At 42.4% G+C, this 27,616-nt stretch overlaps 1 protein-coding gene across 5 annotated transcripts in view; it reads left to right on the top strand.

The window, feature by feature from the left end:
- The window catches only part of RNF152 (ring finger protein 152), a 58,911-nt gene extending 55,088 nt beyond the window's left edge, over nucleotides 1–3,823 (top strand). For all 5 annotated transcript variants that reach the window (XM_054984916.1, XM_054984917.1, XM_054984919.1 and 2 more), the window contains exon 3: nucleotides 1,869–3,823. In XM_054984916.1, coding sequence (XP_054840891.1) covers nucleotides 2,047–2,658 — 612 coding nt within the window. In that variant the 5' untranslated portion in view covers nucleotides 1,869–2,046 and the 3' untranslated portion in view covers nucleotides 2,659–3,823. The remainder of the gene's footprint in view (nucleotides 1–1,868) is intronic.
- Nucleotides 3,824–27,616: the final 23,793 nt, after the last annotated feature.

The raw sequence follows: 27,616 nt of genomic DNA, 5'->3' as shown, positions 1-27,616 counted from the left end.
TTGTGTTGGAGTAAACACAAATTTTTAAAAAATAAGCACTATGGGAGCCCATATGGTTCAAAATTTGTTTGTTGGAACGTCTTTCTTACAGAAATAATTGGGATCAGATCCTCAGTGTACCTCTTATCCACTCAGTTGAGTAGTCAGAGCCCCGTGCTTCTAAAAATTCAAGGCACAAAAGTTTCTTATACTTAGGGCTATAAATACTGCTGCAACAGGTACAACTAGGAGTTGGAGGGGTAGCCAAACTGAAAGCTAAATTCCTGTGCTCAGCCGTAAAGCTCCTTGCTGTATTCATGCTCAAATGCTTGTAGTGTGGTAACTGTTCCTTTGACCACCTTCCCATGCTACCCTAAACTAGAATAGAGGAACCCACATGCATGGGGGCAGCTGTTTCCTCCTGATAACCCTCTGGCTGGGAAAGAGGGCTGTGGTTGGTTGGAAAGGATTTGGTCCCATCACATGGTTCCTTGATTCTTATGTCATCCCAGGACTGGCTGTTATGAGAAACGGCTCCCACGCTGCTAGTGGTAAATGTCAACAGGGCTTCGGTATGATGTGCAAAATTGCATAGATACATGGAACATTCAAAAAACAAAAGTCATGTTAATAGCTTTTTATTTCAAAATCACAGAATGATGTCACCTGTGCAGAGGCAATGGAGAAATCTTAATAATATTTCATTTTCCAGTTTTTGTTACTATTTTACTATCTTTTGAATCCTTAAAAGATTAACAGAATTTTATTCCAGAATATGCTTCTGTGGACTAGAGCCCATGTCTTCACATGCAACGTGTGAATCCTTACTATGCAGACGTTTTGTGTAAGATGTAAAGGGAAAAAAATGAACTTTGGGGGACATTAAATGCAAGACGTACATGGTGAAATGCAAATCTGTAAAACTCAAAACTAATCAAGAAAAGTACACTTTGTGCAGTGCTTTTTGTGTTTCGTGATCCCTTTCCCCTTCAGCCTCTGATCTAGTGTAGTGATTGTTCTCTGTGTGTTTCTTGATTTCAATTTCAATTTTTATATGATTGCATTTTGCTCTGTACTTCCTGTAGTTTATCAACCCTTGACCCTACTGTTTCCTTTTTTAAAATTTCCTACGTAATAGACTGTTTTCTTAGGGTAGTGGTGGAGCATCTGCTTGGCATGCAGAAGGTCCCAGGTTCAATCCCCGGCATCTCCAGTTAACAGGGCCAGGCAGGAGGTGATATGAAAGACCTCTGTTCGAGAAGCTGGAGGGCCACTGCCAGTCTGAGTAGACAATACTCACCTCGATGGACCAAGGCTCTGGTTCAGCCAAAGGCAGCTTCACAGCTTCAGTGTCTGCAAAACGAGGCTCTACTCCTTGCATCTGAAGAAGTAGACTCTAGTCCACAAAAAGTTATGCTGAAATAAAATGTCGTTAGTTTGTAAGGTGCCGCAAAGCTCTTATTTTTTTGCAACAGTCATTGCTGCCCTCTGGAATTATTTATGACGACTTTTCCTAAAATCTGCATGCAGATATACAACCCCCTCCACCTCCTTTTTTCCTGCGTGCAAAACATTCTTCTTTTTACTGGCTGAAATAACGCATCGAATCAGCTTATTGGGCTTTCATACCATTTTCAGCGCTTCTTTATAATAAAGTTGGCTTATCAGTGAGCCCAGGGCTATTTTTTTAGGCGTCTGTAATAGGAGACCTTGATTTGCTTATGCTTAATATGCTGGTGGGAAATCCCCCTTATGATAATTTTTGCAAAGTTTGAGAAGCCCTTTCTGTTCCTCTTGCATTAATGAAAAGATGGGTTGGGGAATTTTTTCCTCCAGTATTTCAGCAGACCTTTATGATTAACCTTGTTCATTTTAAATTTTCTTCTCAGATACTGATGGACTTCTAGACAGATGCTTCCCTACAGACTTCTAATCTCCTTCTTGTCGAGTGGCAGAATACAAAGAAGTCACCTTGAAAGGACAGCAGAGAGGACTCTGGGCAGCAGCTTTTAGACTGGACTTCAAAGCAACGTGATAATCTCTTTCTGTTTTGCCCGCTGGACGACAATGGAGACTCTGTCCCAGGACACTCTGCTGGAATGTCAGATTTGTTTCAATTACTACAGTCCTCGACGGAGGCCCAAATTGCTGGATTGTAAACACACCTGCTGCTCTGTCTGCCTTCAGCAGATGAGGACCAGCCAGAAAGATCTGAGGTGTCCGTGGTGCCGAGGTATCACTAAACTGCCACCTGGGTTTTCTGTCTCCCAGCTGCCAGATGACCCAGAGGTCATTGCCGTGATCGCAATACCCCACACTTCAGAGCACACTCCAGTCTTCATTAAACTTCCTAGCAATGGGTGCTACATGTTGCCATTGCCTATTTCCAAGGAGAGGTCCCTGCTGCCGGGAGACATTGGCTGTCGCCTCTTACCAGGTAGTCAGCAGAAGTCCGTCACTGTGGTGACAATCCCAGCCGAGCAGCAGCCCTTGCAGGCTGGGATTCCCCCTGGTGCAGGAGACGAGGAACAAGACAGGAGGGGCATGGTGAAAAGCTCAACCTGGTCAGGGGTTTGCACTGTTATCCTGGTGGCGTGTGTCCTGGTCTTCCTCCTGGGCATTGTCCTCCACAACATGTCGTGCATCTCTAAGCGTTTCACTGTGATCTCCTGCGGCTGAAAGGAGGCTGCAGTGGCAACATTCCTGTGGGCTGATTTTCGGGGTTTGGGAGGGTGGTTATGGTGGAGGCAGGATCCCATGAGATGAAGCATTGGGACTGTTCCATGGACTGTTATCCAGTACCGAGTGCTTGACGCCGAGCAAAATCTAGAGTCTGCTGTAAAAAAAAAGTAGGACCGTGACACACGTTGGCGGCATATGGGGCACGTTCAGTGCTTATCTGCTGGTAACTGTATCAAGGAAGACTGCATGCATCACCATAATCACTTAACAAATGAGCTGTAATTTACAATGATTTCATCATGTTATGAGACTAAAGATGTCTGGTTCTGCTGTACAAGTATAGGATGTGATCTCTCCAACTCCCCCCCCCCCCGCCCCCGCCCCAGCCGAGTAGTCAGTTTCAAATCAAAAATGCTGTATGCTCAAGTAGAATTAAGCATCTGAGTCATGAAAGTCAGATTATCCAGCGCTTTTTTCCAGGCATAGGGAAAGCTCTTTCATTTTTAAACAGCAACAGAGAAAATTGTGAAAAAGTAGTCTTTAGTTCAATAAGGCTTTGGAGTGGGGTGGTATCTTTTAAATTGCACATTAATTTTAAAAGGTTTTCTTAAATCTGTGCTGTAGTTATAGAAAGGAAAGATTTTTTTTTTAAGCATTGGAAATACTCCAGATGTAATATATGTGTATGTTTCTGTGCAGTTTTGTTTTCCTTCTATAGTTTAAGTGCATTTTTATTAACTGAAATGGGACCCAAGCAGAGAAGCAATAAAAGAAAAGAGGAAGGCTATCTAGACATCCAGCCGAAACATTTTGTCTGCGTATATCCTTGTGAAAAAATGTTACTTGAAACTGTAAACCCCAAACGTACTTTTTCAAGAGGACAAAATAAGCTTCTTAAAAGGGATATCTCAAGAACTTGCACTTCCAGAGCAAGATGGCCAAACTCAAGGCGTAGACTGGCCTTCCTCAAGAGATTTGGAAGAGTTTTATTCACATATGCCTGCCTGTACTGTTGAATGTAGGTTGAGAACTGTGTTGATGAAGGAAGTGTTTCTTTGGGAGAGGTCTATAGATTCTTGTTCATTATTGCACCTGTGAGATGCTAATGGAGGCTGTAGTTATGATGAAGAGTATGCAAAATAAAATAGTCGTGTGGCACCCCACTTTCATTAAAGGTTTTACCGTGTGAAAAAGTCACCCTTGTCAAACAGTGGGACAGGAAATAGAGGCAATTGGAGTGAAATAGTTGGCCACCTTGGTCAAGGAAGAAGTATTGGTCAAGTGGATATCTAAAGAAGGCTGTGGTGGTGGGAGGGGAGATCTCTCTTCATCTGAAACCCAATTGGATAGGTCTGGTTAAGTGGTTGGGCCGTGAATCAGCACTGTGCTGGTTCAAATCCCACTACTGCCATGAGCTCAGCAGGTGGCCTTGGGTAAGCCACTCTTCTCAGCCCCAGCTGTATTGTTCAAATAGTAATACACTGATTTTGATCACCACTCTGAGTGGGTCACTAATCTGTCTGGAAGAGCAGTATATAAGCACAGTTGTTATTTTTTATTAGTATTATTACTAGATGAGAACGGGCCTAACTTGATAGCTTTCTGTGAATCTCAACAAAACACCAACATCCTTCAGGAAAAATATAACACTGATACAGAAGCTGGGAGGAGGTACTGTTATGAAAGCTCTTGGGACATCCTTATCTTATCAATCATATTGAGACAATGCATGTAACTTGCTTTGTTGCAGACTGTTTGGAGCACTTGGGAATTGTCTGAGGCTGTTAATTTATGCCTGCTACCCTACATGAGCAATTTCTCTTTATACAGACAAAGGGTTTTCTCGGGATGCTATCGGCTTGCTGGGCATTGTGAACCCTGCAAAAGAAAGGGTCCATGGTGGTGGTGTGATGACTTCTCCTGAAAGGCAAGTCAGGAGCATGTAAACAGAGAGCTGTAGATTGACTCCTGGACTGGGAACATAAATTTCTAAAAAATAACACGTCTCTGTAAGTGGGAATGAGCAGGTGCAAATGGAAGTGCTCTTAGCCTTTCTTCCATCCCAGTTCTTGTTGGGGGGTGGGGGGGAGACTTTCGACTCACCCTCTTCCCACCTCCTTCCATTCAGCACAGTGCTGACAATTGTGTGAGTGTGCTGGGGAACGCCAATGAGAACTGCATGGTGCCGCTCTAGATAGGCCATGCCGCTTCAGTCTGACAGGTCACCTGGTCATACTCTTATACAGTAAACTCTCTACTCATAATCTTAGCTCCTCTAAATCCACCTCCCTCAACTGTCCCAAGCTACTAATGCTACTGTTTCCTTTTCTGTTCCCAAAAGGTAGAACTCTTTCCTCAAGCATGTAGGTGATGCTCTCGTTTCAAGTCCCCCCCCTTGAAACCATCCTCTCAGAAGACCTTTAGCCTAGCCTTTTCTAAACTCACTGTACCTTTGGGGACCCACTTGCAGTACCTTCACTGTACATTCCCCCTCATCAACATAAAATGCAGAAATCTTACATTGTTTAATGATGAAAACGTGTACATTTTATTATGCATGTTTTGCTTAACATATCCAGTAGTGCATTTTATCGTTAAAGCTTGCAAACTGTCCATTTTATCTGTTGTCATGTAACTCCAAGAAGATACTCCATTTATGATTTCCTCACGAGGAACTCTCATCCTTGGAAGCATTGTGCACTGGATTTTTTGGCCAATGTTTACATGAGCCTTTGGACTAATTGCCAGAGATGTTGTAAATGGGATATGTGAGGGTGTAATGCAAAAGGAAGCAGCTAGCCGTAGTTGAAGTGCCAGATACAGAAGCGTTAAGCTATATCTTCACTTGCTCCTCTTTTGGGTGCTTTTTAAAAAAAAAAACTTATTTTCTTGAGTTGCTTCATTGGAGGACAGCTGGGAGATCTGGATTTTTAGTCAGTACACAAATAGGTTTAAAGGCAGTACAATTTTTAACGCACTCTCTATAGAGCCTGAAAAGGAAGAAGTGTTCAGAACCTTTGTCGTCAGTGGAAGGATCTTGTTTTTCATTGTTACTTCTTCCTGTACACCCTTGCAAAGACTCATTCTTGGGTAAAATGAGTGCTGAAATACCAGTAGAATAGCATAGGTGTATTCAGTCATCCCACACCTTCTGGGGCCGAGATTTAGAAGTTCAAAGGCTGTGTCCTGCCTGGAATTAAGCCCAAAGGATACTATATAGTAGCTGAAGATTTTTTAAAAAAATATATGAATTGTTTAGATGTTTAGTTTGCTGTAATGACCAGAGTGCTGCACCTCTCCAGATATCCACCTGCTCTCATAGAGTTTGTGCAAGAGAGATCTGGAAAATCTCAAAATAAATTGGACAGGAAATTACTCAAATGTTCCTCTTTCTCTCTTATTTTAGTCTATTTGATAAGAGCATTATAACCTTCTCCTTATATTAAATTGTTTATGCATTTGATTTATATTCCGCCCTCCCCACACCAGCAGGCTCAGGGCGGATTACAACGATATACAATTAAAGCACATTAAATTTGCACAGTTAAAAAAATACACACACTTGCAGGCCCGGCGAAAGGATAACAAATCCTGCCAGGCACTGGTCTCATTAGACAGAGCGTTCCACCAGGCTGGGGCCAGGACCAAGAAGGCCCTGGCCCTGGTCGATGCCAGACGGGCCTCCCTGGGGCCAGGGACCCTTAGCAGATGTTTATCACTATCATAAGTTGATCATAAGTTTATAGAAACTGATATGGGGTAAAAATCCAATTTCTCTGCGCCTACCCTTAAAAGATAATGTGTGATTGTGATTATTTTAGTCCTGGTTGGGTCAGTTAAAGGAACTGGTTGACCAAGCGCTAGCTGCCATTCATAGTGCAGGAACAGGTGTGCCAAGGTTTGGTTTTTAAGAATTCTGGTTCACAGCAACATGGAAAGGAGGATATGGAACAGTCCTTGCACTTGTTGCTATACCACTATGTTGTTCTACCGCCATCTCTGTTGCCTCCATAGAGCCTCTGTGGGGCAATGATGTGCATATAGCCTGTTTTGTATGCTTATGCATACGAGAGCCAGTTTGGTGTAGTGGTTAAGAGCGCGGGACTCTAATCTGTAGAGCCAGGTTTGATTCCCCACTCCTCCACTGGAAGCCAGCTGGGTGACCTTGGGCTAGTCACAGTTCTCTGGAGCTCTCTCAGTCCTACCCACTTCACAGGGTGTTTTGTTGTGGGGATAATAACAACAGAGTGAAAACCACTCTGAGGGGGCATTAAGTTGTCCCGGAGGGCGGCATATAAAAAGAACATCATCATCATCATCATCATTATTATGTCTACATTGAGGGTTACCTCAGCAGCCTGTAATTAGGGCTGCTAACTTGTTGAACTAAATTTTCTAGACATGTTAGAAGGTGGAGCCAATACACTCACATCTGGTTGCATAGTCCACAAACAGTGCTGTGACCACCTAAGATACGCAGGCATTGTTCATGTCCCTGTCACGAATAGTAGCTTCTATGTGAGAACAGATTGTCGTAACACAATTCTAGAGTACAACTCTTCCGCAATCAGTAAGCACTGAATAGCAAGCAAGCGGCAAGCCAGCCTGTCCCATGGCTGCATTTGTTGGCTGCACTGTGATTCTCTGGACTTCCGGTGCTTGCTTTTGTTAGCAATTAACCATTCTCAGGCAAAATAAAAAATCAGGCAAACTATGCTGAGTTAGCAATAGTGAGATGAGCTCACAGTGTATTCTCGCTGTGAGATGTCCTCTGTGCCATCCCTCACAGCCCACTGTGGGATCAAGTCTACGTGGCAGACCCTTCTGAGCAAACTAGTATGCCTTTGTTGCCTTATCCACTAAGTAGACCCATGTAACAAGGGCTGGGTGAAGCAACAGAACTGTGTTTTGCATGCATTAGCTGGTGCTGCTATCCTCTTGTGCCTGCTTCTGCGCCCCCCCCCCACTGCCCAAAGTCAGCCCTGCCCCTCCCCCAGCTGCTTGGCACTCATACAAGCATGGAGCATGTTGCTTGGAAGGCCATAGCTTCCCTCAGCAATGAGCTTAGGGCACATTACTCAGCCAGGGAAAACTCAATGACCAGCTCCTGAAATGAAGAGCAAGATTTTGAGTCCAGCACCTTAAAGACCAACAAGATTTTTTAGGGAATGATTTTTCAAGAGTCGAAGCTCCCTTTGTCACAGTTATCTGAAATGAAGTCTCCCAGCATTCGACTAAGCCTTGATGTATTTATTTATTCATTTATTCTCTGCTTTTCTCCCCAGTGGTGACCCAAAGTGGCATATATTGTTCTTTTCTCCATGTTATCCTCAACAACCTTGTAAGGTAGGTTAGGCTGAGTGTATGACTGGTCTAAGGTCACCCAGCGAGCTTCCATGGCAGAACGGGGATTTGATCTGGGGTCTCCCAAATTCTGGTCTGACACTAACCACTGCATCAAACAGGCTGACCAAAACTAGCTTTGGACCACAAGCCTGGTAAAGAAGCTTAGTCTTGAAGATTTTTGGCCTGGCTAAAGCAGTGACCCTGGTATTCCCCTTCCAGCAGGGGGAGTATTCTGCTTATATTCTCTTCTTGGATCGACATTCTTCATCCAATCAATCACTTGAGTTCAGTCTACATAAGCAATACTCATACTCAGAGAATCACAGAGTTGGAAGGGGCCATACAGACCATCTAGTCCAACCCCCTGCCCAGTGCAGGATCAGCCTAAAGCATCTCTGATAAATATTCACCCAGCCTCTTCTTGAGGCTGTGGAAACTGTGGAGGTGGTTAGAGATACGACAGCCAGCAAAGTGATAATTTATCACAGTATAAAAGAACTCCAAGTAGCTATCACTTCATGCAGAGATGCCTTCTTTCTGCTCTGCTAATTCTGTAGTTGCAAGGGAACTTGAACAGATCAGATCTCTTCCTTTGCCGTGAAGTGGTGGTGCAGTCCATTTTACTGTTCAGCGGTCTACCTCCTTCCTAATGCATAATGTATATATCCAGCCACACTTTCAGTTTCTGAGGGTAGGGTAGGGAGAGGGCACACCAGACCAAGCACGAGTAGCATACTCCATCGTCATCTGCTTTTTGGGCTCAACACGTGCTGAGGAGGACCTTGCCATAGGGATCTACTTGATTCTATCTTTGTTGTTCCAGTTAGGCTCTGTCTAATATATACAGTGAACTGATGTTTGTAAAGGCGTATGTGCTAATTCCTTGTCAGATGGAAATGTGTCTTCCTAGTCCCCATTTAACATGCCAGGATCATAGTTTAACATCATACAATGACTAGTTAACACTGGGCCAACAATGAAGCTTGTGTGCCACTCCGTGAAGGAGCATTTCTACTATATTTCATAAATAAACCTTGCTTGTTACACAATGTTGTATCTTTCCAGCCGGACATGAGAATGTGTTGCTTTGTAACCTTGTTGTCAGATACCTGTTTTGGAAATGCATGGAGACAGTTCAGTAAATGTGCCAGGCAACATGCATTTGCAAGAATTCATGCACAAAGGGCTTCTTGTTAGTATTTATCAGGCTAAGAATCTGTTGAAGGACTGCAGTGGAATTTCAATATATTAATGACCTTTCCTTGGTAGCAAATGGTCCTTTAGGCTTAGTTGCCTGCCTTTCTCTCTCTACAAACAAACAAAAAGACTTTTCAAACTAATATTGACCCAATTCCAAACAAATTGCTTAATGCTTTCCTTAGCTGTTGAATAAGCTGATTGGCATTTCAGGTGCAGCCCTTCTTCGTATCTTCCCCATGCAGGGGTTTTCGCCTTATTTTGCCAGCAGCAATAGAATGCATTATAAATATTCAGGAAAGGCACTTTGCAATTGCATTTCATCAAAGCATCAATAACAGTTGTCTTATTTCTCTAGTTGATTTTTGCGTTTTTAATTTCCACCCCCACCCCCCTAAGCAGGCTCCTGAACAAGAACATTACCAGAGATTACATAGGATTTTCTTACATCGGTAAGAAAAATGTTGATCCACAGCTTACTGTTTCCACCACTGCCGCTGATTAACATTCTGAGATCAATATAATATACAGTTGTCATGGGGGAAAGATAATAAAGATTTTAGATGTGTATTAGAGGATTTCAGGTGACAGGTGTTCTCTAAGAAGTTGTTTGGAATGAAGAAAGAATTTAGTTAGAATCATGAGTGTAAAACATATGTTACCAATACACTCAAACAATTACAAGTAAAAAAAGAAATGTGCTTCAGGATTCTTATATTCATACATACAAAATGCACGTTTATAACATTTCCCCCTTGTAACAATTGCTAAGACTGTCTAAATTGATAGTAGGACCACTGGAACTTTGTGAGCTATAGAAATTAATGCTAGAAGCTGCCACACGTTTGTGGTGGACCAAAATGGTCTCCCCCATTCACATCTCACACCCCTTCCGTTCTGCTATTTCTGCTGTAAGAACAGAGACAGGCAGGGCTTTTTTTTCTGGGAAAAGAGGTGGTGGAACTCAGTGGGTTGCCCTCGGAGAAAATGGTCACATGGCTGGTGGCCCCGCCCCCTGATCTCCAGACAGAGGGGAGTTTAGATTGAGTAGGGGAACCATTTTCAAGAGGTTCCGGAACTCCGTTCTACCACGTTCCCGCTGAAAAGAAGCTCTGGAGAGAGGTAATAGCAGTAAGAAAGTCTCCAGCTCAAAAAATATTGGAAAAAGAGGAGATTGCAAAACTATATGGATCAGGGGCTGGGTGGACTCTGGAGGCACAGGACGGATCATTGGTTGTTCGAGTTCTTCAGTTATTGCTGTTAAGACGAGAAGGAAGAGGTCTGGCATATGTATGTGAAAAAGCAAGTTCTTGCAGATAAATTGCAAGGAGGTGAAGAGTCAAAATGGTCTGGAAAGAGAAAGATCATTTCAGGATTTTACATCTATATGTACCAGGATCCTGGCAATTGCATATAGAGGGAGCATGCACTACCTGTGATGTTCACAATATATGCGGTCACCGTGTTGTGTGATGAGGGGCAGTGTGCCTATTTTGCACACAGCTTCAATACACACAAACACCAATGGATTCCTCCCCCCCAGGTTCTTGTTTTGTGTGTACCGAAGTGGCATGAGCAAGGAAATGCACACATTGCCATTGTTCATACATGATGACTAACTATATCAGACGTTAAAACAAGATGGGTAGCCATGTTTGTCTGTAGCAGTGGAAAAGAGGAAGAGTCTAGTAGCACCTATAAGACTAAAAATGTGGTAGGGTATGAGCTTTGTGAGTCACAGGTCACTTCTTCAGATAGCTCATACCCTACCACAAATTTTGTTAGTTTTATAGGTGCTACTGGACTCTTGCTCTTTTCCACTGTATCAGAAGTGCGCTCCTGGTACACATGCTTTCCGGACATTAGGTGGATGGAGCATCTGAAGAGGGCTAAAAAGGAAGGAAATGAAGATTCTTGCAAAGAGAATCTAGTTCTTCAACATCATGTTGGGATTGCATTTTCAATGCTGCGGCTCAGTCTCCTGCCTGGCTTTGGTTTGTTTCACCTGGGTTTCAGTACTGGCTCTGATCCTATCTCAATTCAGAAAGGCCGTTAGGAGTGTAGGGTGTAACCAGCAATATCATTGTGGTGGCATGCTAAAAGGATTTCGACATTACAATGTCGTGTGCTCAGGACAAACCAGCAGAAACTCTTCCAAGTTCTCTCTCCAGGAGAGAGTCAGGATACTGTTTTGTATTTGTTACGACTGATGCTTGATCCAGTTGGCGCCTTTGGGCTTTTCTGCTTATCTTCTCAAGGAAGACCGATTGCAGGGACCCCAAAAGCGACTTGTAATTCTTCACTCTGAGACAGGAATGGCTTGTCATCCTTTCTGCTCTCTTTCTTGAAACCCCTGATCTTGCAAGTTCCTTCCTGTCATGATGAATTACACATAAATAAGTGCCATGCCTGTTTCCTTGAAAAACTTTGGATGCAAGATACGAAGCCAGCAGCTCAGAGGGGCGGATTTTGGAAATGCATTTCTTAGAGATGGCTGCGCACCAAGATTTGCCATTTCAGCCATCACACTGCTGCGATGCATTTAATCAAATGCCCAATGGCATTTTGACCCCTGAAGTGATGGGTTCTTAATTTATAAGGAAAACAAGAGTGAACATTTATCCGAAGCAAACGACACAGAAATTAGACTTAGTTTGTTGCCCAAAATGTATTAAAACTCTCATGCTTTTGTGTCCAAGTGAAGCTTAAGTAGGTCATTAGTTAGTGGCAAATAACTTAGTTCCTATTACTCATGCTTAACTTGGAATAATAGGGAAATGGAGGTAATTGTGGTTGTTGACAAGTTTCACAGTCCACGTGTACTTCACTGACAAACTAGCATCACAAACAATGCTAAAAATTGGGGGCTTTTGGAGTCCAATAGCTTGGTTTAGGATCACACTGTTAAACTTGGTTTTCTGAGCAGGACCCCAAGCTTAGGGATGCCAGCCTCCAGGTGAGGCCTGGAAATCTCCTGGAATTACAATTGATCTCCAGGCTACAGAGATCAGTTGCCCTGAACAAAATGCCAGCGTTGGAGGGCAAACTCTATGGCAATCACATCCCTGCGGAGCTCCCCTCTCTCCAAGCTCTGCCTTCCTTGGGCTCCACCCCCAAATATCCAGGGATTTTCCAACCTGGAGTTGGCAACCTTACCCAAGCTACAATGAAGGTAGTTTTGTCACCAACAGTGAAATCCTAAAGCAGAGTTACTCTAGTCGAAGCCCACTGATTTCACTGTAAGTAGGAGAGGTCATTGTGATACTGCACAGGTGCTGCCTGGTTTCCATGGAAAGTCATACCAATGGGTCAGGAAAAAGGAGTACAAATGGAGCAAAACACCCCTGGTTACTGGGTAAATTCATATGATTGGCTCCAGTGAACTTTTCCACCCTACCTCATTTCCTACCTTGCTACAGCCCCTATCCTCTGTGGTTTTTCTTCATGCAGGTCTTATGATCTGCAGCACACACTTTGTGGAAGGCTCACCAGGTTCCCCGGGGGTCAAAGCAGGGAGCTGGGTGGATCGACCGCAGTGGTGTATGCACCCCTCACATGTGCACACTCCCCATCACGTCAGAAAATTGTCATTTTTCAGCTCCATGGGGGAGTGTGTGCGCACGTGCATGTCTTTCCCCAGGTTCTTCCTCCCCCTCCCCCACCTGGCCAGGGGAGCAGGGTCTGGGGTGGGAGGTGGGGTTCCCTCACTATGGGTAGGGAGCTGGCAACCATACTTTGTGGTGGTCAAAAGGTGAAAGATTTATGCGATCCGAAGAGAAAAGAGAAACCAGAGTATTATAAGAAGCTTGTCTATATTTCTGATGATCACCTGGTAAGCTACTGTCTCCAGTACTACAAGGATGTGAACCTGTGGTCTAAAGTATTCTCCACTATTTCCAAATTGTATTCTCTGCCCTCGTTGGATGGGATTTGGGAGATATGCATGAGTGGATCTTTGCTCAGGATGCCCTTCGAGATATCAGCCTTGCTGGGCAATCTAAATTTTCACCTTGGTACCCCTGGTTTAAGAAAAATAAAATTTTCTCCCATTATCTGGCTGATCTCTCTTAATGCCTCCCAGAGAAGGACATTCACGCAAGCCCATTTTCAAACCATGCCGTCTGCTTATCTCCAGGGTAGATTCTCAAAACTACCCCTGGAACAGCGCATTTGCTCCTGCAATTTAAAACAGGTAGACGATATTATTCACTGTATCCTACATTGCTCTCATCATGAATCCACCTGTAAGAAATTCTTGCATCCTTACCTTACTAACTTTTCTAGTACAGAGGAAGATTGTATATACTTTCTACCAGCTGACGCCATTCCAGAGATTACCTTTAAGGTGGCTAGTTTTATCCTTTTTATCAATTAATTTAAGAAATTAGCCTTGGTTGCTCCTCATAGAATTTTAGCTAAATTATAATAACTATTTTATACATCATATGAGGTTTATTTTACATAATGTTTTAGGCAGGGCTTTTTTTCTGGGAAAAGAGGTGATGGAACTCAGTGGTGGAACTCAAGACCGCACAATGACATCACTTTGGATCAACTGGAACAAGGGGGGAGTTTTTAAAGTTTAAATCGCCCTAGACGAAAATGGTCACATGGCCGGTGGCCCCGCCCTCTGTCTGGAGATCAGGGGGCGGGGCCACTGACCATGTGACCATTTTTAAGAGGTGCTGGAACTCCGTTCCACTGCGTTCCTGCTGGGAAAAAAGCCCTGGTTTTAGGTATGTACATATATCTATTGTGTTTCTCGTAAGGGTATGTATTAATCCTGTATTTTTTTGATGTTACTGCCTAGGGCTATATTAATAACCTTTGTACTAGTTGTCTAGTTGGGGTGGTCAAAAGGGACACCTTTCTTTTTCACCACTGGCAAAGCTGGTTGCAGGGGCTGTCTTAGTGATCCTGGGGCCCTCCCTGGACAAAAGTCCAGAATGGGACCCCAGAATCACTGCCACGTGCCACCCCACTGCCAGTCCCACCACCAGGGCCAAACGAAGGGCGATTCTCACCTTGTATAAGAGGTGGGAATCCCTGCTGCCACTGGACGCCAGTTGCCCGAACCCTAGATGAGGTAGGTGTGAATGGCAGCAGGAGCCTGTTCTTCTTTCCTCCTTCCTTTGGGAGGGGTGTGTGGACAGTTGCCCCCCCCCGCCAATTACAAGGCCTGGGGCAACTGCTCCGCTTGCCTGTTGGCTAAGACCACCGTTGGATTGTTGGATGGAACCCATACTCAGAAACAGTTCTTTATCATGTGCTCAGACAATGAAGAGAAGGGAGAGCCTGGAAGTTATATATTTGTTTAAAACACATATATGTTCCCTTTCCCCGCATACAGGGTCCCCAGGTGGTGAACATCAGGCATTAGAACTTTAAAGCATTAAAATGATATTTAAAATGAACATATAAAATTTAAAAATACAAACACAAAATCAGCATCTATACATATGAATACAACCAGGGAGGAGGGCTGAGTTTAGTGGAGGTAGGCCAAATGAAACCGGAAAATCTTCACTCTCTGGAAGAAGACAATAAAAGGAGACATGGGAGGAAGTTCCAAAGTTTTGGGGGCACAACCGAGAAGACCCTTTATGAGGTTGCTGCCCATCTACCCTCAGATGGCAGGGGCATCTACAAGGCCTCCAAAGGTGACTGGTGTGGTAGCTTCTTGCCTTCACTGCCACTGTGAATGCAGAAGACAATATTCCCATCCATTTTTTTTAATCAATATATCTGTATTTAAAAAATGATAACAATAAACTATTAAACTATATACAATCATGAATTTGCAGTCATACAAGAAGTTAATACTAAAATCCGTTAATAAATACATACATCAAAATTAATAACCACATAACATGTCATAATAAGTAGCAATTGAGTGCATTTTAAAGCAGTTTAGAGGGTTATATCTGAGCATCTATCTGAACAAATATAAGGAGAAAGTAAATTCTAACATATTAAATTGACAGATTACTTACAGATTTGCATATGTATGAAAGAGTTTAAGACCAGGTAAGGAACTGTTATTTTCGAGGTATTCAAAGAAAGAAAACCATTTCTCAATAAAGTTGGTTGTTCTTGGAAAATTTTCTACTTGGTAAATTTTATCATATAACTTTTCTGATATATAATGGTCCCAGATTTTTTTTGTGCCAGTTATCAATTGAGGGTGTAGACTTGGATTTCCAAAAGGTAGCTATTGCACTCTTTGTGGCTACTAGTAGGGTGGCTATTGGGTCTCTTCTTATTGTTGAAATTTGGTCTTGGTATTTATCCCATTGGTCCAATTGAATAATTTCTGGCATCAGGGGGATTTCATATCCTGTTATTTTCTAAATTTCCTTTAGCACTGCTTTCCAAAATGATTCAATATGTTTACATCTCCACCAACAATGGGCAAAGTTCCCTTCCTCCCCACAATTTTTCCAGCAGTTAGGTGGAGATGTGGAAGAAATCTGGGAAAGTTTCTTTGGTGTTATATACCATCTGTTAATTAATTTATAAGTTTGTATTTTGGAAACATCAGGGATAAGACCAGGATTGCCTCCACCCCTTCCTGACAACCTGTCTCCTTTGACATGGCTGCAGCAATGGTAGGTTGGAAAAAGGATTTTGGGTGGCAAGTTAGGTTTAATTACCTTTCCTGTCCTCCTGTACCCCTGCTTGCATGCTGCCGTTGCCCCAAGGGCCCAATCACTTGCATTATGAAAATTATCATTGCAGAGGAGGTGAATGAGAGTCAATCAAGTTCAGTGCAGGGGCTGGTGTGGCCACAGGAAACAGTTTCTTGGGATTGCTTTTCCCAGCGGCAAAACTTCAGCTAAAGAGGAAGCCATTTGCCTCTTTGATGCCAGGTAGCCATACCTCAAATCCAGCCTGGGTAAAGAGTTGAAATGGTGTATAAACTAGCAGAACCGGAGTTAGCCAAAACTTTGGACTCGTAAGAGACACTGGTTCTGATGTCTTGCTTAATGTGTCAACCCCACAGAGATCCAAAGCTGTATTTTATAGCATCTTTAACATGACGGCACTAAGAAGGTGACCCTTGAAAAGTTTTAGTTTTATGTCTAGACTCCAGTCAATAAAGATGGATCCCAGCTGTATGCTATAACAAACACATTAGAGATAACACGGTTGACTCTAGGTGCTTTATGGCTCCTGTTCTGTGCGTCACACAACTGGTTGTACCATAAAACGGTAGCATCTCAAAATCCCTGGAAGCACAAGAAGGGTGCGTGAGCAAAATAAGAAAATTAAATTTGCACGGGCGTCGTTATTTTTGTGATGTGTTTTTAGCCAGAGCCTCTCTGGATTTTTGTTCCTTCTCTTTCTTCCCTTTTTCAACTGTTCTCCAGTGGCCAAGCAGAGAAACAAGAAAAAAGAAAAACAGGGAAAGGTATTCTTAACTCAGGTCATGCTTGTTCTACCTGCTCCAAAATGTTGTCTGAGGAAAATGGTGGTGTCCCTTTCTCTTCCACTGTACTCACCGCCGGCGCCAGGGTTTCTGGCGCCCATGGCCACCCCCACATGTGTGCGCGTGCACCCCCGGACCGCATGATGACATCACCATGTGATGATGTCATCATGCAGCAAAGCCGAGCCCATTGGCCGGCGGGTGGCGCATGGAGGCTGCCTGCGCTTCACACACTGCCCTGGCCGCCTGCTGTGCCTGGCCCGTGGCTGCTGTGCCCAGCCAGGGGCATGTGGCAGTGGCACAGGGCTGGCCGGCTGCAGCAGCTGTGGGCCAGGCCCACCAGCTCTGTGGCACATGCCTCCGCCCCCGGCACCCCCTCCAGCGCCCCCTTTGGAGTCCCAGCACCCGCAGCGCCCACCTCTCCGCCTCAATGGTGGCGCTGGCCCTGGCTGTATTTTGAATGTTTGTCAGTGGGGTTCCCACTGCAATGACTGTCTATATCAAGAATCTTTGTGCCTTTTTAAAGTTAGAGAACTTTCCTAATGAGAATGGTAAACAGAGGATAATTGGGTCTAGCTGGGTGATTCCAATGCATTAAGAATGGGAACTTCCTATGTGCAAACAAAATAGCAAACGGTGAGCATTGCTGGCCTTATAGGATACAGTAGATGTGTATAAGCCCTTCCCCTCACTATATAGGCAACATGTGACACACGAGTAACCCATATGCAGGCCTGATCTGTACAAATTTTCCCAGTCAGAATTTTCTGCACACAGACCTTTGTTCAGCATGCATAAGTGTACAGTGGGGGGGGGGGATATTTGCTTCTCCATCTAAGGAGGGGGAGGATCAGATTCCAGTATGTGCATGAACCAGCACAGACATGCTGTCTGAACAAAAAAAAAAGATAGTTGCTGGAGTTGGGCTAAAAGCTAAATAACTTGTGATTGATTTTTTGTTCCTAGATTGCCACAGTCAATCTTATAATTCCGAGAAACTTCTGAGCTCTTGAAAAAGGACCCATGGGAAGGTTAGGAGTGGTGTGTGTGTGGGGGGGGGAGTTATATGTGGCTCAGCTGTCTTTTGTGTTTTGTATTGATGTGTGGCACACTAGCAAATGTTCAGACAAGAGAGAATTTTTTTTTTTGGCCAGAGCAGTCCCGCTACGTGCCCGCATGCATCTCTTTTTGGCCTCCCTACAATCTACTACAATCCAATCAGTGTTGACATAATTGCAGTGCAATCTCAAGTGAAGTAACCAGGGCTTTTTTTCCGAGAAAAGAGGTGGTGGAACTCAGTGGGTTGCCCTTGGAGAAAATGGTCACATGGCTGGTGGCCCCACCCCCTGATCTCCAGACAGAGGGGAGTTTAGATTGACCTCCGCGCTGCTCAGTGGTGCAGAGGGCAATCTCAACTCCCCTCTGTCTGGAGATCAGGGGGTGGGGCCACCAGCCATGTGACCATTTTCAAGAGGTTCCGGAACTCCGTTCCACCGCATTCCTGCTGAAAAAAAGCCCTGGGAATAACACTCTTCTAAACCCATGGATTTAGAAGGGTGTGACTTATCTTAGAATTGCGCTGTTGATTTAGTGCTGCTGTTTGAGGATGTAGTCCTGCACACATTTGCTTGAGAATATTGAACTCATGACCTATTATGAGTAAACATGTACAGGATCCGGCTGCGTGTCTTTTATTTTGATTTGCTAGCCTGCAATCTGTTCTGCGTATCAGGTGAGGACATGGTGCAGTGCTGGATGTTTTGTCAGATTAGCTTCTAAGGACAGTCCGAAAGTTTTGGCTTGTTGCTTGCCAGTTTATGCTATTAATGGACAAGAATCAATTCTATAATAATTAGATATAGCATTTAAACTGGGAAGACTTTATATGCACAGTAACCGTAGACTAAACGATAAAGGCAAATAATTTGTTGTTGGCTGATGCATCATAAAAAACTTTTCTGAGATCCAAAACTCAGTTGGGAAAAAAGACACACAACACCCTGTGAGCAGGTATGTCCTATTCCTTTTACTGTCAGGGAATGCATTTGGGAGCCCTGAGTACAGATCGGAGCTGCTAGATCAGAAGATTTACCAAAAGTGGGGAATGATGTTTAGTGTTGATCAGGGCTTTTTTCCTGGGAAAAGAGTGGTGGAACTCAGTGGGTTGCCCTCAGAGAAAATGGTCACATGGCTGGGGCCCCGCCCCCTGATCTCCAGACAGAGGGGAGTTTAGATTGTCCTCTGCACCACACGGTGCAGAGGGCAATCTAAACTCCCCTCTGTCTGGAGATCAGGGGGCGGGGCCAGCAGCCATGTGACCACTTTCAAGAGGTTCCGGAACTCCGTTCCCCCTGAAAAAAAGCCCTGGTGTTGATATTGGCACAGAGTGTCCTCCCTGGATAGACAACTGCAAAAAAATTAAAAAGCAAGACCCGATCCAGTTCAGGGATGAGCAGTTTTATTTATTTATTTACTGCCCTTTCTCACAGACTCAAGGCAGATCACACAGTTCTAATTCTGAGATTTGATTTATAATCTGTGCTTAACTTTCTTGCTGAAATTGTTGGGGGTTTAAAGCACTTATCATGGGATGGATCATGGCCCTGCTTTCAAGTAGCTAATGGATTAGCAGTGCAATCCTAAACAGAGTTATGCCTTTCTAAATCCATTGAAGCCAGTGGGCTTAAAAGGATGTCGCTCCATTTACAATCTGCCTAGCTTCAGTTTTATGCTCAAAAAAGAAAAAATGTGCTTTGCTTCCCTTAAATCTCTGATTTTGTGTTGCTTTGCGAATTCGTGCCATTTACCCACCCTCAAAACACCTACTCTTCCAAAAGCCCTTTCAAGCATTGTTAGCTGGCAAATGATAAGTTGTGAAGGTTGATATTAGCTTGGGGGCTCTCCAAGGATTGCTGTGTGTGCAGAGGTGGCAACTCTTCTTGCATTAAAATCACATGTAGCATTTCCTTGTGTCTCTTCTCTCTCTCAGTCTCACTCACCCCTTCAATTAATAACAATCCAGTACAAAAACGATCAAGGTTTGTACTGCTTGGTGGCTGTCAACGGAAGTCTTTAATGTATGTGTCATTTGCAATAATGTATATAATTTATTTTTATGAGGATTTGTGTGTGTGAAGGCTAAGCAGCCCTCCAGATATATAAGCTTTTGGGCCGTCTTGTCAAAGCACTGCCAAATATTGACTTTGTAAAAAGGACGGGGAAAGGGGAGTGTGTGAGTGTGTCAAATGGCTGATAAATCTGAATGTGTTAAAAGCAATCTCTGCTGGTTTGTAGATGGTCTCTAGAATGTCCCACCAGCTTTCCTTTTCCTATTCAGAGTACCAGATACTGTATTTTTAATGCCCAAACTCTTATGTCTTGTCCTGTGTATAAGTGACAATGAGGACTGTTGAAAACACCCATTTGCTGTGATTAAAATTCTTTAAAATGATTTTGAATGGACTAAAGTGCTCCCCCCGCCCCCATCAAAGAAAACTTGGCTAGTATTCACATGAGAAAGTTTTAATAAGATTGAGCAGCAATGAAGGAATTCCAAGCTTCGCTGCCAAGTATTATGTACCAGGAGGTGACCTTCAAGTGTCAGGCAACAGACAAATTTTTTTGTATGAGAGAATTTGTCCTCAATGGGGACCTCCTTACTGAAGGTCAAGGTTAGCTCCCGAGGGTAGTGAGGTTGTACCAGGACTCTGATAGCACAGGGCAAGTGTCCAGTAGAGCCCCCAGTCTCATTTTGCACTGAGCATCCAAAATACAGCATGAGAGAATTCTCCATTTCCCAGGAACGCTTCAGGTTGAATATCCGTGTCTGAGTTAGTGGTTATTCCTTTCTCTCTCTTTCTGTGGTGGGTGACTATCTGGAAACCTCTGAACCCGTGGCTTTGCCTAATAACATCTGATTTGTGTAGATGCACACACTCATAAATCAGGACTGTGTGTCATGTGTGCAGTGTGCATATCCTCTAAGGCATTTCCTTCCCATCAGAACTTCATGTATTGCAGATCTGCAGCCTAGTAGCGAAATCTTAGAGGAGAGGTCAAAGGCTGGAACTGGAACTGAATCTTAAAAATAGGCTAGAAAGGAGAGCATTAAGATGCGTTTTTTGTCCTTACAGTGAGTGCTACAGTGACAGAAATCAAACCTGGTAGAAACTTTAGCTGCTTCTACATAGAACATCTGCATGGAGCACGCATAGGATGCCGTCTTCTATTTCTCCTCTTTCCATGTTTTCCCCTGCTTTGCTGCCATCTTTCCCAAATTTGGTTTGCAACAATCTTCCTGGAAAGATCATAGTCGAAGCACATTTGGATGCTGTGTGGGCAAGAAGGTGTGCATTTTTTCAGGTCCTGCCTACATCAGTACCATTTTCCTTTCTCAGTCCCAGCGAGGCCCCCCACCAAACATCTGTTGTCTGTTTTTTTTAAACTGGGAATTGTTAGATTGCTATAATGTTATAACATTATAATCTATTGCCATGCTCTACTAGCTCCCAGCTTTCATTGTGGGATTATAAGGGGAAAGGTTCAGCCTGAACTTTTAAAATTGAAAACTGGGAATCAACAGATTGTGACAATAGATTGTTTTAATGCCATAGTGATTGAGCAATTCCTGATTTTTTAAAAAAATCCTCCACTGTACAAGCTTTTTTGCATACTCAACTTATTCCTGATTTTCTTAGCAGTTGATTCCCAAGTATTGGAATCAGTTTAGGTATGGTTCTTCTGCACGTCCACCTTCCCTTTGGATTTTTACAGTTGTGGAATCAGTTTATTTTGTTCTGCACATGCTTTAAATAATCAGGATTTTCAAGTGGGGGTGATGTTGCCATTGGTAGATCACTGGTGATGTCTTTAATATTCTTTTTTGTGCATGCTTATAACATAACATCAATATATGGGCTGAATTTTTTTAAAAGGATTGAAAATGAACACATGGGGAAGTCTTTGCATGGGGACGCCTAAAAGGGGAGCAGCTCTGCCGCCCATACCCAAGTCCCCCCCACCCACCCCCGGTCCAAACTGGAGAGGCCTGCCTGGCTGACGCAGATCTAGGAGGCAGAGGCTGGCACTGGTGGGGCAAACTGACTTCTGTTGGGGAAGAACATGGAGTAGCAATGGGTACACGTTTTTCAAACGATACTGCTTTTTCTGGTACCAGAAGTGGCTACCACCCCCAAACCCAGGACTTCTGCAATTTTTTTAAAATTGTCATTTTCATAGTGTTACATCAACTTACTGTTGTAACAATAAATACTGCAAAGTAAATCTCTAGCCCCTTCCCTTGCAGAGATATAAGGAAAAAGGCATATATCCACTATGGAATGGGTTAGAGACCTGATTTTTTAAACCATGAAAACAGAGAATCTGCAGCATTTATTGTTACAATATTAGATCAATATAACATTATGAAAATATTTTAAAAAGATAGGGGGGAAATGGGGGAGGTGGGGGAAGTAGTTTGACGACAAAGACTGTCTATCATCAAAAAGTCGTTTGGAGGTGGGTGGGAGTGGGCAGGACAAACAAAACCAAAAGAAATATTATGGATGAGGAAAAATCAACTCAAAATTGGCTTCCAGAAAAAGATTGGGGTAAAAGTGGTCACGAGAGAACTGGGGGGGAAATCACGGAAAATCCAAAAAACCTGAAGCAAAAATTAAAGGTAAAAAAATTGCATGTAGAAATCATCAGACAAATTGAAGCCGTATGGGGCCAGAACTGATGGAAAAATCCCATGCAGAAAACCTCTGTGTGGGAGGACATGGATATCATGTGGGAGGCTGAGGTAAGAAAAGTGCAGGGAAAAAATCTGTGGATGCTCTGCTGCCACTATGAATGTCTCTGCATTCAGCACATCAAGAATTTCACAAAGAATCGTCTCTATGTGGAGGCAGGCTTTATGTTCAGCGCTTCAAGGGAAAACACCACTTTTAAGGCCTAGACTTGGTAAGCCATATCCCTACATAGATGTGGAGGTACAAGAAGTTTGGGTCACTGAAATACAGAACACATTCTCTCACTGAGGTTCAGAAATACTGGGGTTTCTCCTGTTTAAACCTGAAAAACAAACCTGTTTCCCCCCTAGTACTCTGCTCCCCGCTCCCGAAAAAATTTCCAGTGGGGAAAATGGACACCTGGGGGGAAAAAGACTGGCCCTCTTGACCTTGGCCTGCTATGGTAAAGTTTTTCCTCTGAAGGACTGTGACAGGGACACCCTGAAGAGAAACATAAAGCTGATGGCCCTGACTGGATGGAGGAGAAAGAAAGAGATGAAGAAGTGACAGAAACAGCAGGAGATACAGGTCACGAAGCTGAAGTTGGTTCCCAGTTCCCAGTTCCTTATTCGCAGTTCCTTATTCCTTATTCGTTATTCGCAAAGCCAAAGAAAAATATTGTGGGAAAACTGAAAAGCTATAACTCCAAAATGAAGTTTGCAGGGGCACATATTATACACCTTGATATTCAGAAGACTCAGCACTCTAAGTGGACCTATACTGGGTCATCCTACAAAACCCAGATCTTAAGTAAACAGCTTCAAAATAGGATGCCCCCAGAACATTTCAATAAGAAGAAAGGGGCGGCAGCTGCAGCAGAAAAATACTTTGGATCACCCCAAATCACACACCCCTGAACTCCAGAGACTGTCCCCTACAAGAGGACATGTGCTGGTGCTGATCCAGTCTCTGGTTCTGGACCTAAGTCCTCGAATGTGGCCTGTCTCCAAGCACCCAGTATTAGACATGGCTTTGAATAAGGAAGTGGTGAAAATATAAGCCCTCTGAAACCCCAAATAATCTTTGGATCACCCCAAATCACATACCCCTGAACTCCAGAGACTGTCCCCTACAAGGGGACATGTGCTGGTGCTGATCCAGCCTCTGGTTCTGGACCTAAGGCCTCAAATGTGGCCTGTCTCCAAGCACCCTGTATTAGACATGGATTTGAATAAGGAAGTGATGAAAATATAAGCCCTCTGAAACCCCAAATAATCTTTGGATCACCCCAAATCACACACCCCTGAACTCCAGAGACTGTCCCCTACAAGAGGACATGTGCTGGTGCTGATGCAGTCTCTGGTTCTGGACCTAAGGCCTCAAATGTGGCCTGTCTCCAAGCACCCTGTATTAGACATGGCTTTGAATAAGGAAGTGGTGAAAATAAAAGCCCTCTGAAACCCAAAACAATCTTTGGATCACTCAAAATCATACACCCCTGAACTCCAGAGACTGTCCCCTACAAGAGGACATGTGTTGGTGCTGATCCAGTCTCTGGTTCTGGACCTAAGTCCTCGAATGTGGCCTGTCTCCAAGCACCCAGTATTAGACATGGCTTTGAATAAGGAAGTGGTGAAAATATAAGCCCTCTGAAACCCCAAATAATCTTTGGATCACCCCAAATCACATACCCCTGAACTCTAGAGACTGTCCCCTACAAGGGGACATGTGCTGGTGCTGATCCAGTCTCTGGTTCTGGACCTAAGTCCTCGAATGTGGCCTGTCTCCAAGCACCCTGTATTAGACATGGCTTTGAATAAGGAAGTGGTGAAAATATAAGCCCTCTGAAACCCAAAACAATCTTTGGATCACCCCAAATCACACACCCCTGAACTCCAGAGACTGTCCCCCACTACAGCTCATGTGCTGGTTCTGATCCAGTCTCTAGTTTTGGAGCTGAGGCCTCCTATGTGGCATATAGCTTACTTGCAAATTGTCCCCAAATGGATGTGGGCTTTCGATAATCTCCTTTCTGTAGATAAGGATGATATTCTATGAACGCACCAATGATTCTGACTTCAAAAGATGGATCAGACAGTCTAGTTTTCCAAGACATTTTCTTTCTTTTTTAAATTTTTTTAAAAATAATTTTGAATTAGTTTACAACATATAACTCACAAAACATAACATTAACAAACTTCGACAGATATTTAAAACAGTTCGTTGTAACCATATTATGAGTTATTAACTTACATTAAATTAACAAGTAAAATGTTATTATAGCAAAAGCAATATTAAATAGAACTTTATCTGGGTAAGACTACCACAAACCCCACATTTCCGTATCTAGGATATCTTGATAGGGCAATTTTGTTAACAAAAGCTCATTTTTAGGAAGGAATTCTAAAAAAGGTTCCCATTTAGTATAGAAGTCTGAGATACCCGTGGGGTTAATTTGGAGATACAATTTTTCTGTGATTTTTTCCATTAAAAGTAGATCCCAAATTTTGTTAAACCAGGTGTTGATCGTAGGGATTTCTTTTAGTATAGGGCTAATGAGGTTTTCGCTGCTTGAAGCAATGTGAAAATTAGGTCTCTTCTAATGGAAGGTATACTTTGATCATTCCAGATTTCTAAAAAAAATAGTTTCCGGTTTTAGAGGTATTTCATATGTAGTAATAAGCTGTATCTGATTTAGGATCTTGTTCCAAAATTCTTCAACACGTTTGCACTCCCACCAACAATGTGAATAGCTATCTATATCCCCACATTGTTTCCAACATAAAGGGGACTGTTTTGAGTAAATTTTAGATAGTTTCTGGGGTGTAAGGTACCAAAAATTAACAATTTTGTAAGATTGAAGCGTAGTATTAATAGCCTTAGAATTAAATAATCTTGAGTTCCAAATTTGTTTCCAGTCGCTTTCTGAAATATTAATATTCCATTCTTTCTGCCATCTTAAGTGTGGACTTGGGCCTTTAGTGTCTAATGCACGAAGTAGTAGATTATAGATCTTAAAGATTAGACCCTTACGCACAAATCCTTGTGTATCTAAAAGCTGCTCAAAATCAGTTTTCTGTTTACTCATTAATACTTTTAATTTAATATCTTTAGCAAAATAAACTAATTGAAAGTAAAGAAACCAAGGTATATTTTTTCGTATAGTTTCTTCCAACTTATGCTTCTCCTTTAGACCCGTCTTAGATGCAATATCTATTAGGCAGAGATTATTAAATTGATCTCTGTTTCCTGATTTGTTAATCAAAGAGAAACTTGGAGGCCCCTCTTGTGAAAAAATAGTAGCAAAGTGTGAAACAGTTGGTACTAGTTTAATTCTGTACTTGTCCCAGGTTTCAAGAATTGTTTAAAAAAAAAGGGTTGTGACAAATATCTGCAGGCCTTTGATTTGCTTTTTTCCATATCATGTCTTGAATTGTACTTTCCTGTTGTGGGATGTTTGTTAACAGTTTTAATCCAGTCTGTTTGTCCTTTGTCTTGGATTATTTGTATTAGATTTACTAGTCTTGCAGTGGTATTGTAGATTTCCAAGTCTGGGTAGTTAAATCCCCCGTGTTCTTTTCCTCCTTAATGTTTTGAAAGCTATCCTTGGAGTCTTACGTTGCCAAAGAAATTGATTAAGGATTGATTGCCATTGCTTTAGCGTGGCCTTCTGGGTATATAAATGGGAAGCGATCTAAACAAAAATAGCAATTTAGGCAAGATAAATGACTTTATCAGGTTGTATCGTTCAAACCAACTAAGGTTTTGCTTTTCCCAAGTATTTATGTCTCTTTTAATTTTTTTAATTTTACTTATATGGTTATACTGTATTAACAGGTTCAGATTTACTGTAATTTTTACTCCAAGATATGTTAAATATAGATGAGCCTATTGATATTTATGGTATTGCCCAATTAGCACTCTTTGCGTTTCTGTCAAATTGATTGGGAGAATGTTAGATTTGACTTGATTTACTACTAAACCTGATATTTTTTAAAATTTAAATAGTTCAACATCCAGATGTTTTAAAGAGCTAATTGGTTGTGTAATATACAATAAGAAATCGTCCGCAAATAAGCTTATCTTATGGGTTTCTTGGTTAATTTGTATACCTTTAATATACTTGTTTCTTCGAATTACATCTGCGAGGGGTTCCATTGCTATAACAAAAAGTACTGGTGACAGTGGGCAGCCCTGCTGCGTACCTCTGTACAGTGTAATTGAGTCTGAGACAACACCATTTGTTTTAATTTTAGCTGTGGGTTTAGCGTATATAGCTTTAATGATTTGAAGAAAATTGTGCCCAAAATTCATGTGTTTTAAGAGTTCTAAGAGGTATGAGATCTCAAGCGAATCAAACGCTTTCTCTGTGTCAAGACAAAGTAGTAGTGAATTTAGGTGATTTTGTTTACAGTATGATACTATATTTAAAGTTTTGAAAACATTATCAGTTAGGTCCCTTTGGGGGATAAAACCAGCTTGCTGATATTGAATATATTCCCCAATAAAGGTATTGAGGTGTCTAGCCAATATGCCTGTAAATATTTTATAATCAGTGTTTAGCAACGAAATAGGGCGATAAGAACTAGGATTGGATTTGTCTTTGTTTTGTTTAGGGATTAGTGAGATTGTTGCTTCATACCAAGATAAAGGCAAAATGCCAGAAGATATAATATTATTACAAGCGTTTACCAAAGGGTGAACTAAGGAATTAGCAAATTTTTTGTAAAATTCTGGCGAAAAGCCATCAGGCCCTCATGCCTTATTGTTATTTAGATATTTTATTGAGTCTAATACTTCCTGTCCTGTTATTGGTTTTTCCATTATTGCCTGATGCATGTTATTAATTTTCTTAAGGCCTTCATGATTTTGTAAATATTGTTTAATATCATCTAGATTGGGGTTAGTAGTTGCATATAATTTGGAGTAGAAGTATTTAAATATCTTTGCTATATCTAGAGCTTTAATATGAACTTGGTCTTTGTTGTCTCTTATTATTTTAATATCTTTGGATGCTTTTTTTCCCATGCTAAGTGTCTTAGGTTTCTAGGGGGTTTAATCCAAAATTTCTGTTTCATGAATAGGAGATTTCTATATACTTTATTAATTTCTAAAGTCTCTAGTAGTTTGTGCTCATTTAATAGCTGTCTATATATTTTCCTGTTTCCTGTTTCTTTATGTTGCTTCTTTAATTGTTGTGTTCTGATTAGGATATCTTGCCTTAGAGCATTTTTGTTTTTATTTATATGGG

Source organism: Eublepharis macularius, chromosome 7 (assembly GCF_028583425.1).
Source record: "Eublepharis macularius isolate TG4126 chromosome 7, MPM_Emac_v1.0, whole genome shotgun sequence".
NCBI lineage: Eukaryota > Metazoa > Chordata > Lepidosauria > Squamata > Eublepharidae > Eublepharis > Eublepharis macularius.
This window is presented reverse-complemented; position numbering and strand designations above follow the sequence as displayed.